We start from the raw sequence: 14140 nt of genomic DNA on the forward strand, positions 1-14140 counted from the left end.
TAGCTGAGTCTCTAGGCCTGCCATTTGTTCAGTATTATGCAGCTAGTACGTAGAAGAGGCTAGACTTGAGCTGACGACAAGGCCAATCTTCTATCTACTTTACCATGTAACCTCTTATATTTTAAATAAGTCTCTGGGAAAAAAAAAGTTATATGCTCTTAGCTCATCAAACTACAGGCAGCCCATTAGACAACCTATTTCACTGTTTTCAGTTTCAGTAATTATAAATTAGCCTGTATTTATTAGGTGCTATATATATGACTATTGTGCTAGATCCTGTGAATGGATAGAAAAAATAGGATGTCTCCTGCTTAAGAATCTACCTGGGAAAGCAAAGCTAAGTTAAACAGAATCTTTAGCAAAGAATTAAATAGTTAAATGATTAAGGGATGGATTGTAAGTACATGAAAGAGATCAATATAGGACAGAGGAGATGGGGTCTGAGCTAGGCTTACAAGGCTTTAGCTAAAGGGAGAAGGGAAGCCACCCAGGTAGGGAAAATAATATTAGCAATGGCACAGAGGTGAATCTGGTGTTTTGGGAGGACACTGAGGAGACCGGCTTTATTGGAATGATAAATATATGTCAGGGAGGATAGAGTCCAATAAGGGTGGCTCTAGAAAACCAAGCAGATGAGTTTGCACTTAAATGTGTGACAGACAATAAATAGACATTGTAGGCTTAAGCAAGGGAATGACCTAAGGGAAAACAGGTGCTTTAGGGAAGTTAGTTTGATAGTAAAAGATAGGATAGTAAAAGAAGGAAGAAGTGGAGAATAGGGAAGCCAAGTAGACAGGTATTACAATTATGTAGGTATGAGGTAATGACATTTTCTGGACTAGGCTGATGGTGATAGGAATAGAGAAGAAAAAGTGAATTTGAAGCATATTGGATAGCCAAGATTTCTAGCCTAGATGGGTAGAAAAAATGGTGACTGAAATTATATGGTTTGAAAGTTGAAGCAATTTTGATTGGGACATTATGAGTTTAGTTTTAAAAGTGTTTCGATTAAGATAATGGTGCGATATCCAAGAAGCAATGTCTTGTTAGATAGTTTATAATCTAGAACTTGAGGGTAGGTAAGAGAGAAGCTTTGGGAGATCTCTCCATAGAAATTAAGAGAGAAGATGCTTTGTCTGAGTGAGAACATGTGGAGAGAGAAGAACAGAAAACCAAAGACAAAACATTTGAAAGCACTTAGATAGAAGGAGAAGGAAGAGAGGAGACAGGAAAATCAGAATTGTGCTAAGATGCCAAAAGAGGAGGATGGTGGATATAATTCTTTATTTGGAGGCAGGAAATCCTGGTTTTGAAACCTACCTCAGGCACTTAGCTGAGTGATTCTGACCCTCAGTTTATTCATCTATAAAATGGCAATGATAATAATGATACCTCCTTTACAGGATCATACATAGGACTTAGAGCTGGAAGGGATCTGAGAGCGCAACTAATCTAGTCCAGCCCAGCCCAGAGAGATGAAGGTGACATACTCAGTCTTATAGAGCTGAGGTTCAAAAGAGACCCTTTGACTTAAACAGATATTATGTATGAAAGGGAGAAATTGAGCCCAAATGTTTTTGGCTTCAAGGCCTACTGTTTACTCACTATGCCAGAGTTGCCAAACTGGCAGCCTGAAGACTCTGTAATGCTACCTGAAACAGATTAAAATGTAATTTGGAAATGTTTAATAAAATCAATATAGTAAACTACAGCATATAGATAACATTAGTTTGTGGTTTTCTAAGTCAATATGCATCCCATAGGAATCATTTCTGTTTTGAGTTTGATACAACTGCACTAATACCATGCTGCCTCTCTGTAATAGCTAACTATTATTGGTAAGTAATTTGCTAAATTTAAACTTTTTTATTGAGTATAATAATCTATACCTCTTTTTTTAAAGATATGTACTCGAAGTCTCAGTGCCTTTTGCACATGGTGATCAAAGGTTGAGGTAAAATTTTAGAATTACATTAAAATCACCATTTAATTGTTTGGCAAACACTTCATTTTTTTAGTTTTCATATGTGCTTAATTTTTCTTTTAAATTGATTTGCTCAGCATTTTTGATATTAAATACAGCCAACTTTTGAGGTGCTTACTCTTTTTGTGTTTATAGTAATTGCAAGAATATCCATAAAATATCCAAATCATTTCCTTAAAAAATTAAATAATTGTATATAGACCTTGCTGTGTGCTCATGACTGGATTATAAGTGTGATTGATTGTTTGATTTTTGTGCAGTCTTATTATAAGTCTTGTTTGTATTGTAAATTATTGCATAATTTACACTGTCAATGTATAAGTGCTTTTATTTGTACAGTAAACAATGGTCCAAGTCATCTTAAGAATTTTTTTTTTTAAGAAATAAACATCCAAATAGCTTTTTTTTTTTTTTTTTTACAGTTTTGCATTATACAAAATCTGATAACATACATATTATGAGATGCTACAGTACATAAAAACAGTGCAATAGTTCATCTCATACTAAAAAACTGCCGGATTATAAATGTCAGAGATAGCAATTCTATGTTAAGGTAACAACATAGATATTTTCAGTTCCAATTGTAAGGAAGTGTGGAACCATCTTAATGAGCAGCCTTAATTGTGGCCATCTCAAACTTAATGCCAAGAAATTGGACTGTGCTTTTTCAAACTTCATAAGCATGCATTCAGTAAGCAAAGTAGCACAAAATCAAAAGTGAATTTATGAACTATGGATATTTGCCCACATGTATTTGTATTTGTAGAAGGCATTTTCCCCATGTATTAAATGGGTGGGATTCATTGTGATTTATATTTTGTGCATCATTTAAAAATACAAAAATTAATTTTTGTGGTTACTCTTTAAGTGAAATAGAGAAACCAAATGAAATGTAAATGTTGTCACTCAGATTAATTAAACTTTAATAAATTACTTGTAAGAAACTAAAAAAAAGAGAGAGAGAGACCCTTTGATCTCAGACATGATTATTTTTTTCTATTATACCTAGTTTACCAATTTGTGAAAATTCATGTGTAGAAATAATACTTCCAAGAAATGCTAAAGAAGTGTGAGCAGTGAGGGATCACACTTCAAGGAGAAGTGAATGTTCAGTGTCAAGTGCCTCAGAGTGAGCAAAAATAATGACACTGAATTTGGTAATTTAAGTGATCACTCCTTGGTGAGCAATAACCAGTAATGACCAGTGTAGACCATATAATCAAATCATGGACTTGGTCATTAATAACAACAATGATGATGATGTTAGTTAACATTTATCTAGAACTTAAAGATTTGTGTATATATCTCCAAAAAAATCATTTCAGAAGCAAACTGGGTTCCTGAGTAGTTTTAAAACTTGCATTTGCCTAGATACTCTTCCTGAGCCTGATTATATTAGAGACAGAGGTGGCCAGTAATCATTTGGGCTATGTGTCTACTTAGATCAGATTATGATCTTGCACAGGGGTTGTGCATTATTTAAAAAAAAAAGGTATCTTATGAAGTTCAGATGGTACAGTAGTATAGTTTTTTATCCCCTTCCATTATTTCCATGAAGGGCTAGAGAAAAGTTAACCTATTGAAGAGAAAGAAGGTAACCCTACTTGTGAGGCAGGAAGACTATAACTAATGAAAGTTTAAGACGAACAGATCTGACCTCTATATATCCTTGGCACTGTGCATTCCACATATAATAGACATTATTTGGAGAATTGGATTAAAAATGGTTGGTGCTGGCCTGAGCTAACTTCTCTTTTTCTTATGATTTCTCTCAGGTGAAGATGGGCCCTCCCAGATGGCTCTGGAGGATCTAGCCATGTTCAGAACTGTTCCCAATTGCACTGTTTTCTATCCAAGTGATGCCGTTTCTACCGAATATGCTGTTCATTTGGCTGCCAATACCAAGGTATACTTATAGCAGAGGTTCTTAACCTGAAGTTTGTGGACTTGTTTTAAAAATATTTCAATAATCTATTTCATTATAATTGATTTTTTTAATCATCTATAATTTATTTTATGCATTTAAAAACATCCTGAGAAGGGGACTACAGGCTTCACTAACTCTCACCAAAGAGGCCCTTGATTTAGAACAATACTTGCTTAGACAGAAGATGCTTCTTAGCCTCACAGGTTAAGTAAGAAGGGACTTGGAGAGTTCATTTAGGCTGGCCCTTTCATTTTACACAGATAAAACTGAGGACCAGTGAGGTAAAACAGCTTGTCACTTGGAAATAGTAAGTGACTGATCTGGGATTTGAATCCAGGCCCTCTTATCTTCCATTTAATGCTGTTCCCACTGTACCATATTGCCCTTCTGGTCTCTGTTACTAATTTGGGATTAGATTTTGTCTCCACAAGGCAGTCAAATCGTCACATTTGAGGGCCTTGTCGATGAGACATGCTTTGTATTTGGCATTGATTTATTTCTTTTTCCTGTAATTTGCAATCTAATGGATTACTGACACTGAGTATTGGATATCTTATATATATATATACATATATATATATACATATATACATATATATATACATATATATATATATATATATATATATATATATATATATATATATATATATATGTATGTATGTATGTTGTTTCCCAGCTAATTAGGAAGCTTCCTGAAGGCAGCAACTGCTTTTGAGGTTTTGCCCTTCTAGTGTGTCTCTAACATTTGGTACAGAACTTGGCCCATAATAGTTAATAAATAGTTAATATATAATAGTTATATATAATAGTTAATAAATGCTTATTGATTTGGTTGATTCTATGACTAGAAGCTTAAGCAATTAAATGAAGAACACAGATATACAAACATTTCATACTCTCATTGCTAAAAACAAATTCTTAAGATTGAGCACTTCTTCCATTGAAGTCTTTATTATGGACTCGGTGGTTTTTGATTTAATTCTCAAAGGCTCTGCCAGTGGAACACAAATTGTTGATGCTATCGAACTGGGCCCAACCACGGATGGTAGGTTTCTTGTTTGAGGACTAGCCAAGCTAAGTGTGGAGAGTTGGAGAGGGGAATTAACCATTGAGCCACAGCAGCTTTTAAACAATAGTGTTTGAGGAATGAGAATATATTAGAGACTTTTGAAGTGCTAGACTGAATATTGAGCTCTTTCCATTGCGCCACCTAGTTGCCCCGAATATTGAGCTCTTAAATGTCCTGGGCTTCTTCATTATAATGTGTGTGGATATTAATGGGTATATTAATATTAATTAAAATATTAATTTAAAAATATTAATATTAATTAAAAATAATGCTTCATTTTGGTGAGAGCAGTCAAGTCATGCTAACTTGTCCCAGAATTACCTTAGTGATGGTAAAAGTGGTTTTCATATCCATCTTTTCTGAATTGTTATTTGCTGAGTTTCCATCCAGCTCCCCATCCCTAAAGGAGGAAGGCTACCTCATGAAAGATTTGCAGATATAACACAGAGTATCTCAGGTATATCTGTCACCTCCAATAGATATTTTAGCATGTAAAGCTTATTTCTGATGGAATTAAATGGGTGCCTTCTTTGTTTTGTGTCTGAATAGAAAGGCCACTGTAGACATGAGTTTAATTAGATGTTTCCTTGTCAGGTTTTTGCCCAGAATACAAACTTCCTTCACTAGAAGAGACTGGTATTAACTCTTACTAGCTTGTTCTTCCCCCCCCCCCCATACACACACACCTTTTTCTTTCTAATTAATAATTTTTTAAAAAGAATTTATAACTTTGATTTCTGAAATGTAAACTCTTGTTTTTATATTTACTTTAGGGAATGTGCTTCATCCGAACCAGCAGACCAGATACTTCAGTGATTTATTCTCCCTTTGAAAACTTTAAGATTGGACAGGCCAAGGTAAAAAAAAAAAAGGCTTAAGTTGTCACTATTTTCTCTTCTTTTCATGTGGATGGTTTTCTGGACTTTGTTCTCTCCTGTGCCTTATCCTTTCTGTTCTGAAAACTGACTACTTTTCCTCATCGCAGCAAGCCATTGATTGCTTCTCCTCATGGAGAGACATCATTCAAGTGAATAATTTAACTCTAGCTTGAATTGAACAGTTATTTTCCAAGTAGCCCACAAGCCTAATCTACTAGTTGAATTCTAACTAAGCAGCACCTCTGAGAACTGCTTCTTTGGGGAGGGATGGGAAAGATTCATTTTCCTTGTCTGTAGCAGCTTCCAAAGGGTTAACACATTCAGATGTTTGCTTCAGTTGTTTCAGAGCTGACAATTATTTATGCCAGTACTCCAGTCTATTGTTAAAAAGTCAGTTGACTGTTTTTAGAATTGCTATAAAAAAGCATTTTTATAGAGTCCATTGCTTACCAATAGGCAGCTTAAAAACAATACCCTAAATCAGTGGTGTCCAACTTAAATCTGTCCACAAAGATCCCTGTAATTGATCTTTTTTTAAAGTGTAATGTTATCTATATGTTTTTATGCTTTAAAAAGCATTTCACATTTATATTTATTCTGGTTCAGTGGCACTTGGGAGTGTTATAGACTAATGGGCCACACTGGGGCTTGACTTCTGTAGCCTAAATATTTGCTTTAACACTTAAGATTCATGCTAATTCTAATTTTTGTGATATGTTACCTTTAGCTCAACCTGTATATGGTGCACATGTTTTTAACTTTTGTTTATGTGGAGATGGTGCCTGTCATTCAGAGGATCTACATTTCTTTCTGCTACCACATCTTTTATATTTTTTAACCCATCTAAGAGATAAATTGATAATGATTTAGGATGTGAGATCGTGTAATAGGTTATGAGTTTCAGGTAAGTGTATATATATATATGTGTGTGTGTGTGTGTGTGTGTGTGTGTGTGTGTGTGTGTGTACACAAATGAGAGAGAATCAAAACAAACACCAACATGAATAGAGATGTATGGTCATGGATGGCTTAAGTGCTATAGAAAAAAAGGCAGAATTTTTAGAAAGACAAAAAGGACTGATTTTCAAAAAAGGCAAGGATTTCCCCAAACTATGGAATGAATGGCCCAATATGAATCAAATACCCATGTTACTACTAGATATTGCAAGATCCAGGTTCTTGATTCCAATAGATCACAGGTCTCTGCAATTAAATGAGCAGATAGCAAGGATAAACTGAGCAATCGCCCCACAAAATTGAAGGAAAAAAAAAAACCTCAGTGAAAATTTCTTTTTAGTGCTGTGTCATTTTGAAGGGAAATGTGTGGCACAGCAAATAAAGAGGTTTCTTTCTAGAAGTTTGGAAGTTAGAAAGGGAGAGAGGTAGACTACGTTGTCCTTATGTTTCCTCAGGTTTTTGGTGTATGTGGGTAGGGGTTTGTATTTCAGCATAAGGAAGACCTGAGCATGTTTGTAGACAAAGGGAACAAATGGAGAGGGGAAATTGAAGGCTTGAATGGCAAGAGTTTCAGGGAAAAGCCAAGTTTCAGTCAAATTGAAGGAAGAGGTGGAGGAAGAAAAAGAATTTGGAACCAAAAATAAAGTTAAGAGAAACAAAAACAAAAGCCTTCTAGAATGTAAGATGCCATCTATATCCTAACCTGTGCCCCTTCTATTTTTTCACATTTTTGCCAGGTGATCTATCAGAGTGCAGATGACAAAGCCACAGTTATTGGAGCTGGTGTTACACTCCATGAAGCTTTAGCAGCTGCTGCGGAACTTTCTAAAGAAGGTAATATATTAAGACTGGAGAATTATATTACACACAGAATTTTTTTAAAAAAAGAATTGTTACCCGAGTAAAGATAATAAGACTTTGTGCCTGAATTGGTACATGCCTTGGCTGATCTTTTCATTTCACTTCTCTCATTCCCTAAATATACTGACTGTATCTCTTAGCCTTCCTTTTGGTCTTTCAGGCATTTCTATTCGAGTGATTGATCTATTCACCATCAAGCCCTTGGATCGTGCCACAATCCTTTCTAGTGCCAGAGTAACAGAGGGGCGTATTATTACTGTCGAGGATCATTATAAAGAAGGTGAGTGATGGATTGAAGCATTTTTACTCATGTGCCTGTCTGAAGAACTTTTTAGTAAAGTGATACTGTGTATGGGAATGGCACTGCAACTTTAAGGTCAATAAAGCAAATAATGGAATTTCAACGAAACATATAGGAGATCAACTTCTAGCCTGTAAATGGTCAGACCAAAAATATAGAACTAATGCTGATTTTGGAGACTGATAAAAACACTAATTCCTCAAATTAAAAAAAAATTAAACTGGGTCCACTCCTCACTGATCACTATTCTGGAAACTTGATTATCAGTCCCCTCTCTGCCGCCGCCCCCCCATCTACTAGGCAATATAGAGTTAAGATTTCAACAAAGTGAACTTGCTCCTAGAATTTGAAATGCTACCTACATAGTACCTTTGCCCCTTCTATTTCTAACATTCTCCCAGGTGATGTCAGAGTAGCAATGAATAGAATAGTCTCTAGAGAAGCTGAGACATTTTGTGGTGCTCTCAAGCTGACTTTTTCTCTCTTTTCTAGGTGGTATCGGGGAAGCTGTGTGTGCAGCTGTTTCTGGTATGCCTGACATCAGTGTTCATCAGCTGGCAGTGTCTGGGGTGCCTCGAAGTGGAAAACCTGCAGAATTGCTTGATATGTTTGGCATCAGTGCCAGATATATCGTAAATGCTGTGAAATCAATTGTGGCCAGCTAAAAAAGAAATCAGCATTGTCAGCTTTAGTTTAAGGAGTTGACATCTTTGTGAAAGTTTTTGAAGTCACAGTTTCAAAGATGTGAATTTTTTTTTAATAACAAGGGTAGCTGATGGCTTTTCTGTTTGTTCTTGAAGCAGCACTAGGTTCGTTAAGTTCTTGTTAAAGTGTTTACTGTGCATAGAAATGCTGCTATAACTAATATAGTGTCTAAGTGTTCTGATAAGAAGTCTAGAAGTAATGGGAGTTGGGGGGGGGAGAGAGTAGAGAGAACCAGTGTTTGAAGCAGATGGGTGTACTTATTTGTAATTTCTAAAGTGTGATTTTGGGTATGAAGACTGAACAGTGTGGATGGCAAAGAAATTCTACTATTCTTTTTCCCCAGTTCAAACTTTCATGAAACAATAGCATACCTGTAACTTCCTGATTAATGAAGTTACCTCTCACTTTCATAAACTGCCTGCATTTCAGGTCTCATTTTCTGGGACCATAAAACAGGATTGAGAATTTTTATAATGTACAACTTCCCTTGGTATATTCCTTCTACGAGGAGATTATACAAAACAAACAAACCAAACCAACCCACTAGTTCTGATCAGTCTATGCCATCTTGTAGTTCTTATGTGTTGTGAGCTCTCTTAACTGTTTCGCTTTCTAGATGTCCAAACTAAGACTACTTACTTAATTATAGCAACACACTTGAGGATGTGAGTCAACAATAAAAAGGTGTTAAACAATTGATGTTATTTATTGCTTTTGAATCTGCATTCTTGACCTAGGCCAACTTTCATTGTCATCCCAAGTGAATGTTTCTACCAAAATGTAGAAAACTGAGTTTTAACAATTTCCAATTTTACCAAGAATTTTTTCTTTAAAGCCTGAAAAAAATGGGGTTTTTCTTTTTTTCCAAAAAGTTATACCAAATAAGTGCTGTATACCTAATTATGACCTTGAATGTCCATCCATATGTCTCTTTGAACATGGCATATATGTGGAGAGGATCGATACTATTAAGCAACCTTTCGATTTTGAGTACATAATAAAGGTGGGACCTTGTCTCCAGAATTTTCTGGCTCCAAATCTGGACACTTTATCCACTCAGCTCTCCTTTTTCCCCTCATGACCCCTTTTCACCCAAGACATTTTTACATGACCCCAGGTATATAGGTATATTCAAATATATATATATATATATATATATATATATATATATATATATATATACACACACACACACGTAAATATAGGTATATACAAATCAAACATTTACTGAAAATAAATATAATTTCACAACAGCTACATTCAATTACAAGACCCCATGCCATGCTACCCCTCAAGTTTGAATGATACTCTCCTGGATTTTTTCCCCATGTCCTTTTGTTTTTGTTAGTTTTTCACGATTGGCCCTTGCTCCAAATCTGCAGTTGGTTGACTTTTTTTCTTATTAAACAATAGCTTTTCATTTTCAAAATATATGCAAAGATAGTTTTCAATATTCACCCTTACAAAACCTTGTGTTCCAAAATTTCCTTCCCTTCTCCTCACCCCTCCCCTAAACTTCTAGGGGAGGTCTAGATATCTAAAATATGCAATTCTTCTATATATATATTTCCACATTTATCGTACTGCACAAGAAAAATCAGATCAGAAAGGAAAAAAATGAGAAAGAAAACAATGCAAGCAAACAACAAAAAAGTGAAAATATTATATTGTGATCCATATGTAGTCAGTCCCCACAGTCCTCTTTCTGGATGCAAATGGCTCTATCCATCATAAATCTATTGGAATTGGCCTGAATCAAGTTGGTTAGATTTACCAAGGATGTGTGAGAGTTGGCTACTACCCTAAGTAGAACAAAATATGTACATAGGCAGCAAAATGATCCTGAAGCAGATGGAGTGCCAGGCCTGGAATTCAAATCTAACCTCAGATGCATCTGAACTGTGTGATCCTGAGCAAGTCACTTCACCCTGTTTGCTTCAGTTTCCTTAATTGTAAAATGAGTTGGAAAAGGAAATGGTGAACCATTCCAGTATCTTTGCCAAGAAAACCCCCAAAGGGATCACAAAGAATTGGAAGAACAAAAAGCCATGTATTTTAAAGTTTATAAAGTTCATCTGATATATTTTTATTTTATTTGACATTCACAACAATCCTAGTAAAATAGGTGCTTTTTATTTTATAAAAGAAACCTGGGCTGAGCTTCTTGAACTCACTTGTCCAGTCACTCAGCCCACTATCTGAGGCTGGATTCGAACGCTGGTTTTATTAACTTCAGGGCCAGCATAGGATCTTCTACATTAGGATTCCTTTTTTTTTTTTTTTTTTTTTTTTTTTTTCTAGTTCACATACTAAAGCCATTCTTTCTCGAGTCCAAAGCTGTTAACTGTTGTCTTTGAAGAAATGGGCCACAGAATGGGTAACTCAACAACACACCTTTGGCAGTAAGAGTGTCCATCTTATCCATCTATAACTCTGTTTTAGGCATTATCAGATCAGGGGAAGAGAGACTACATGAGAAGGGCTTGACTCAAAGAAGCTCACATGTTAACTTTGCAAGCAATGCTGATGGAAGATTGGGTGAAAGGCCATATTTTCTTTTCCATCTTATACCTCCAGAGACATTTTAGTTGGCATGCAGGTTGCTTTTGGGAAATAAAAATGACTAAGGCTTTTGGGGGAAGAATGGGCGCGCCCTATCTAATCTATTCATTCCTTTCGAATGGGGAGCAGCTTTGTCTACTTTGGGTAAAATGTCCCCCCAGGCCTTGCTCATTCCACTCTAAATCGACTATTCCTTGAGTAGCCAGGGTTTAAACACTTCTTTCCTAGCTAATTAGATGTGAACAAGGGTGGGCCCATATTGGTCTCTCTGGAACCTTTATCTAGCTGTGGGCTTGGTGGAGGCAAAATGCAATGATCACGGTGGGCTTTTTTTGGTCCCCAATCCATTTGGGGTATTTCTGGTGTGGAAATTCCACAAATAACAAGGGAAAGAAGAGAATAAGCAGTTATTTTAAGTCCTATGTGCCAGATACCCCATGTGTACCAAATATCCCATTTGATCCTCACAATAATCCTATGAGGTAGTTGCTATTATAGTCTCCTTTTTACTGCTGAAGGAAGGAAGAGGTTAAAAGATCTTTTGAATTTGGGTCTTCCCAATCCCCACTGTGCTTATGCAGCTCCCTTCAGCAGAAACTTATTTGTATTTCAGTAGTTTTAGAAGCAACCTGGCAAAGTGAGTAGAACATTGGAGCTGGAGTGTGGAATTCCCGAGTTCAAATCCTGCCTCAAATACTTAAGTTTCCTGAGCTGAAAAGAGAAGAATAGTCATTTAACTTATTTTAAGGGATCGATGTAAGGATTTGATGAGGTAATATGTTCTACAAATCTCAGGCAGAAGTCTGAGCTCCTTTTGTATGCTATCCCCAAAGTCTAGCTCACAGTAGATACACAATAAGCACTTGTGGGTGGAATTGATGGCTACAAGAACCTCTTGAACTCAGGTCTTGGGGAGTCAGCCCTTCCTCACTGCACCAAATGCTTATCCTACGAGATGTTTACTGGAACAAGTTGGTCCCATTCTCCCTTCCTCCCAACGGCTGTCCCCTCCTGCGATCCTTCTCTGGGGAGCTCGGCAGGGGGCCTCACCCCTGAGCCCCAGGGGGTAGGGGATTTCTCCAGCACTTGCAGCCGGCATGCCTCATCCAGGCTTTGGCACACAATACTGCCAGAATCTTTTTCCTCTACATGTTATGGTTTCCAGAATGTTACGGCGGGAGGCGGTGCGGGGGGAGGGAGCGGTTTCTCCCACTTTCGTGGGGTCCTCTAACTCATCGGTCCTCCTATCCGGTCCTGTACCATTGGGCCAATTATATCAGCCCATAATGAAGCTCGTGCCAAGCGGTCAGAGCCAAGGCTGCGGCTACCCTCCAAATGCCCCTTCAGCCCCAAGTCGGGGGCTTCGAACCCTACGTCCTAATGGGCTCGGGCTCATCCCAAACAGCAGCCACTCAGGGGGCTGCCTTCCGCCGGGCTCCCCGTCCCTTTCGCACCCTCGACTCTCACCCCGCCCCTTTCCCAGGAGCGCCTGACCGCCGGAGGCGGGACAAGGCGTCGGAGGCGGGTCCAGACCTCAGGAAAATAGGACCGACACTGCGGATAGACCGTCGCACCGAGCGAAGCACTGCGGCATCGAGGGGAGGGAATTGGGTAGGTCAGAGGGAATACGTTTCTAATTGGTTCTTTCGACGGCGGCCCTTGCCAATCAGTTTCCCTGCTCTCTGAGAGGCGCGCTGGGGGGTGGGGGCGAGAGAAGGGGGCGGGACAAGCGAGCCGGCAAATCGGTAGCCTCGATGTAGCCCGAGGGGACCGTTAAGACGCTAGAGGAGTTTCAAACCACCGCGCCGGGCTATACGGACTGAGAGAGGGGTTGCCCCGGCCTCAGGAGGTATGCTAGTATATGCGAGTGGGGAGGGGGCAGCAGACTAGCCATCTCTCCAGGTCCACTCCTCTCTCGAAGGAGCCTGGCACTGTGACGAAGGTGAAGCCGGTCCCCGAAGCCCTGGGTGGAGCTCTGAAGGGGGCGGGGGAAGGGGCGTGGCTCACACCCTAACGCCGCGCACGCGCACCGGCGAAGACAAACGCTGCGAGTCCACGCGGCTGCGCCGGCTACCTGTGGCCGTCAAGCCCGTCCGCCCACGTTTGTCTGGGCTGCGGGTTGGAAGGCTCGCCCCACCCAGGTAAGAGGAAAAGCAGCTGCGCGGCTTCTTTTGGTCTGGCGTCCCGAAGCTCTCATGAAAAGGTAAGGTGGAAGATTGGAAAATGAGGGGGGACCTAGATGTTTGGTAATTTATTCCTAACCACCACGTCTACCCGCCACCCCACCCAAGATGGGGCGGGTTCGGAGCACAAGAGACTCATTTTTCTCACAAAACCTCCCTAAACGTGGAAATAACTGAATTGGACACTGGCCTGGACTGGCACAGTACCTAGCACGTAGTAAGTCTTAACGCTTGTTGACTGTTTTCTTTGCCGACAGTCTCTCCTTTTTCGAAATTCCCCCTTCCCCCCTCCCCAGCTAATATTCCTTCTCTGATGTGGAGGAAAACGGTTCAAAAGTTGTGATCCTTTGCCATCAGAATAGATAGCAAAATCCTATCACCTTTAACTTGTAGCTTCCCGTCAGTCAATAAGCATTAAATCCCTACTATGCGCCGAGCGCTGCGCTGGGGAAACAAAAACTGACTCGAAGAGAACACAGTCTGGGGGTGGGCGGGGGGGGGGGGGGCGTGGGGGGAAGACAAGCAAACAAATATATTCAAATAAGCTCTATTTGGAATAAATGGGAGATTATGGGAGAGGAAAGGCACGAGAATTAAGAGGGGTTGGGGAAGGCTTCCACTAAAAGATAGAAGCCAGTAGCCAGAAACAGGAAGAGAGACCTTTCCAGGCATGGAGGAAGCCATAGAGTGCATGGAACCAAGAAATGGAA

The 14140-nt window shown here is 38.9% G+C and overlaps 2 protein-coding genes across 5 annotated transcripts in view; both read left to right on the top strand.

Annotated features, from left to right (window-relative positions):
* TKTL1 (transketolase like 1) overlaps positions 1–9389 on the top strand; it is a 32265-nt gene extending 22876 nt beyond the window's left edge. Inside the window, exons 10-14 of the mRNA XM_074277926.1 lie at positions 3760–3890; positions 5757–5840; positions 7556–7652; positions 7840–7959; positions 8473–9389. Coding sequence (XP_074134027.1) covers positions 3760–3890; positions 5757–5840; positions 7556–7652; positions 7840–7959; positions 8473–8645 — 605 coding nt within the window. The 3' untranslated portion in view covers positions 8646–9389. The remainder of the gene's footprint in view (positions 1–3759; positions 3891–5756; positions 5841–7555; positions 7653–7839; positions 7960–8472) is intronic.
* A 3581-nt stretch (positions 9390–12970) lies between these two features.
* Positions 12971–14140, top strand: part of LOC141548985 (protein bicaudal D homolog 2-like) — a 39141-nt gene continuing 37971 nt past the window's right edge. For 2 of the 4 annotated variants that reach the window (XM_074278331.1, XM_074278335.1), the window contains exon 1: positions 13262–13450. In XM_074278331.1, the coding sequence (XP_074134432.1) occupies positions 13443–13450 (8 nt within the window). In that variant the 5' untranslated portion in view covers positions 13262–13442. Of the gene's footprint in view, positions 13097–13261; positions 13451–14140 lie in introns of those variants that run through there. The other 2 variants (XM_074278333.1, XM_074278334.1) reach the window with 2 other exon arrangements.

The sequence above is a fragment of the Sminthopsis crassicaudata genome, chromosome X (genome assembly GCF_048593235.1).
Source record: "Sminthopsis crassicaudata isolate SCR6 chromosome X, ASM4859323v1, whole genome shotgun sequence".
NCBI classification, from domain to species: Eukaryota; Metazoa; Chordata; class Mammalia; order Dasyuromorphia; family Dasyuridae; genus Sminthopsis; species Sminthopsis crassicaudata.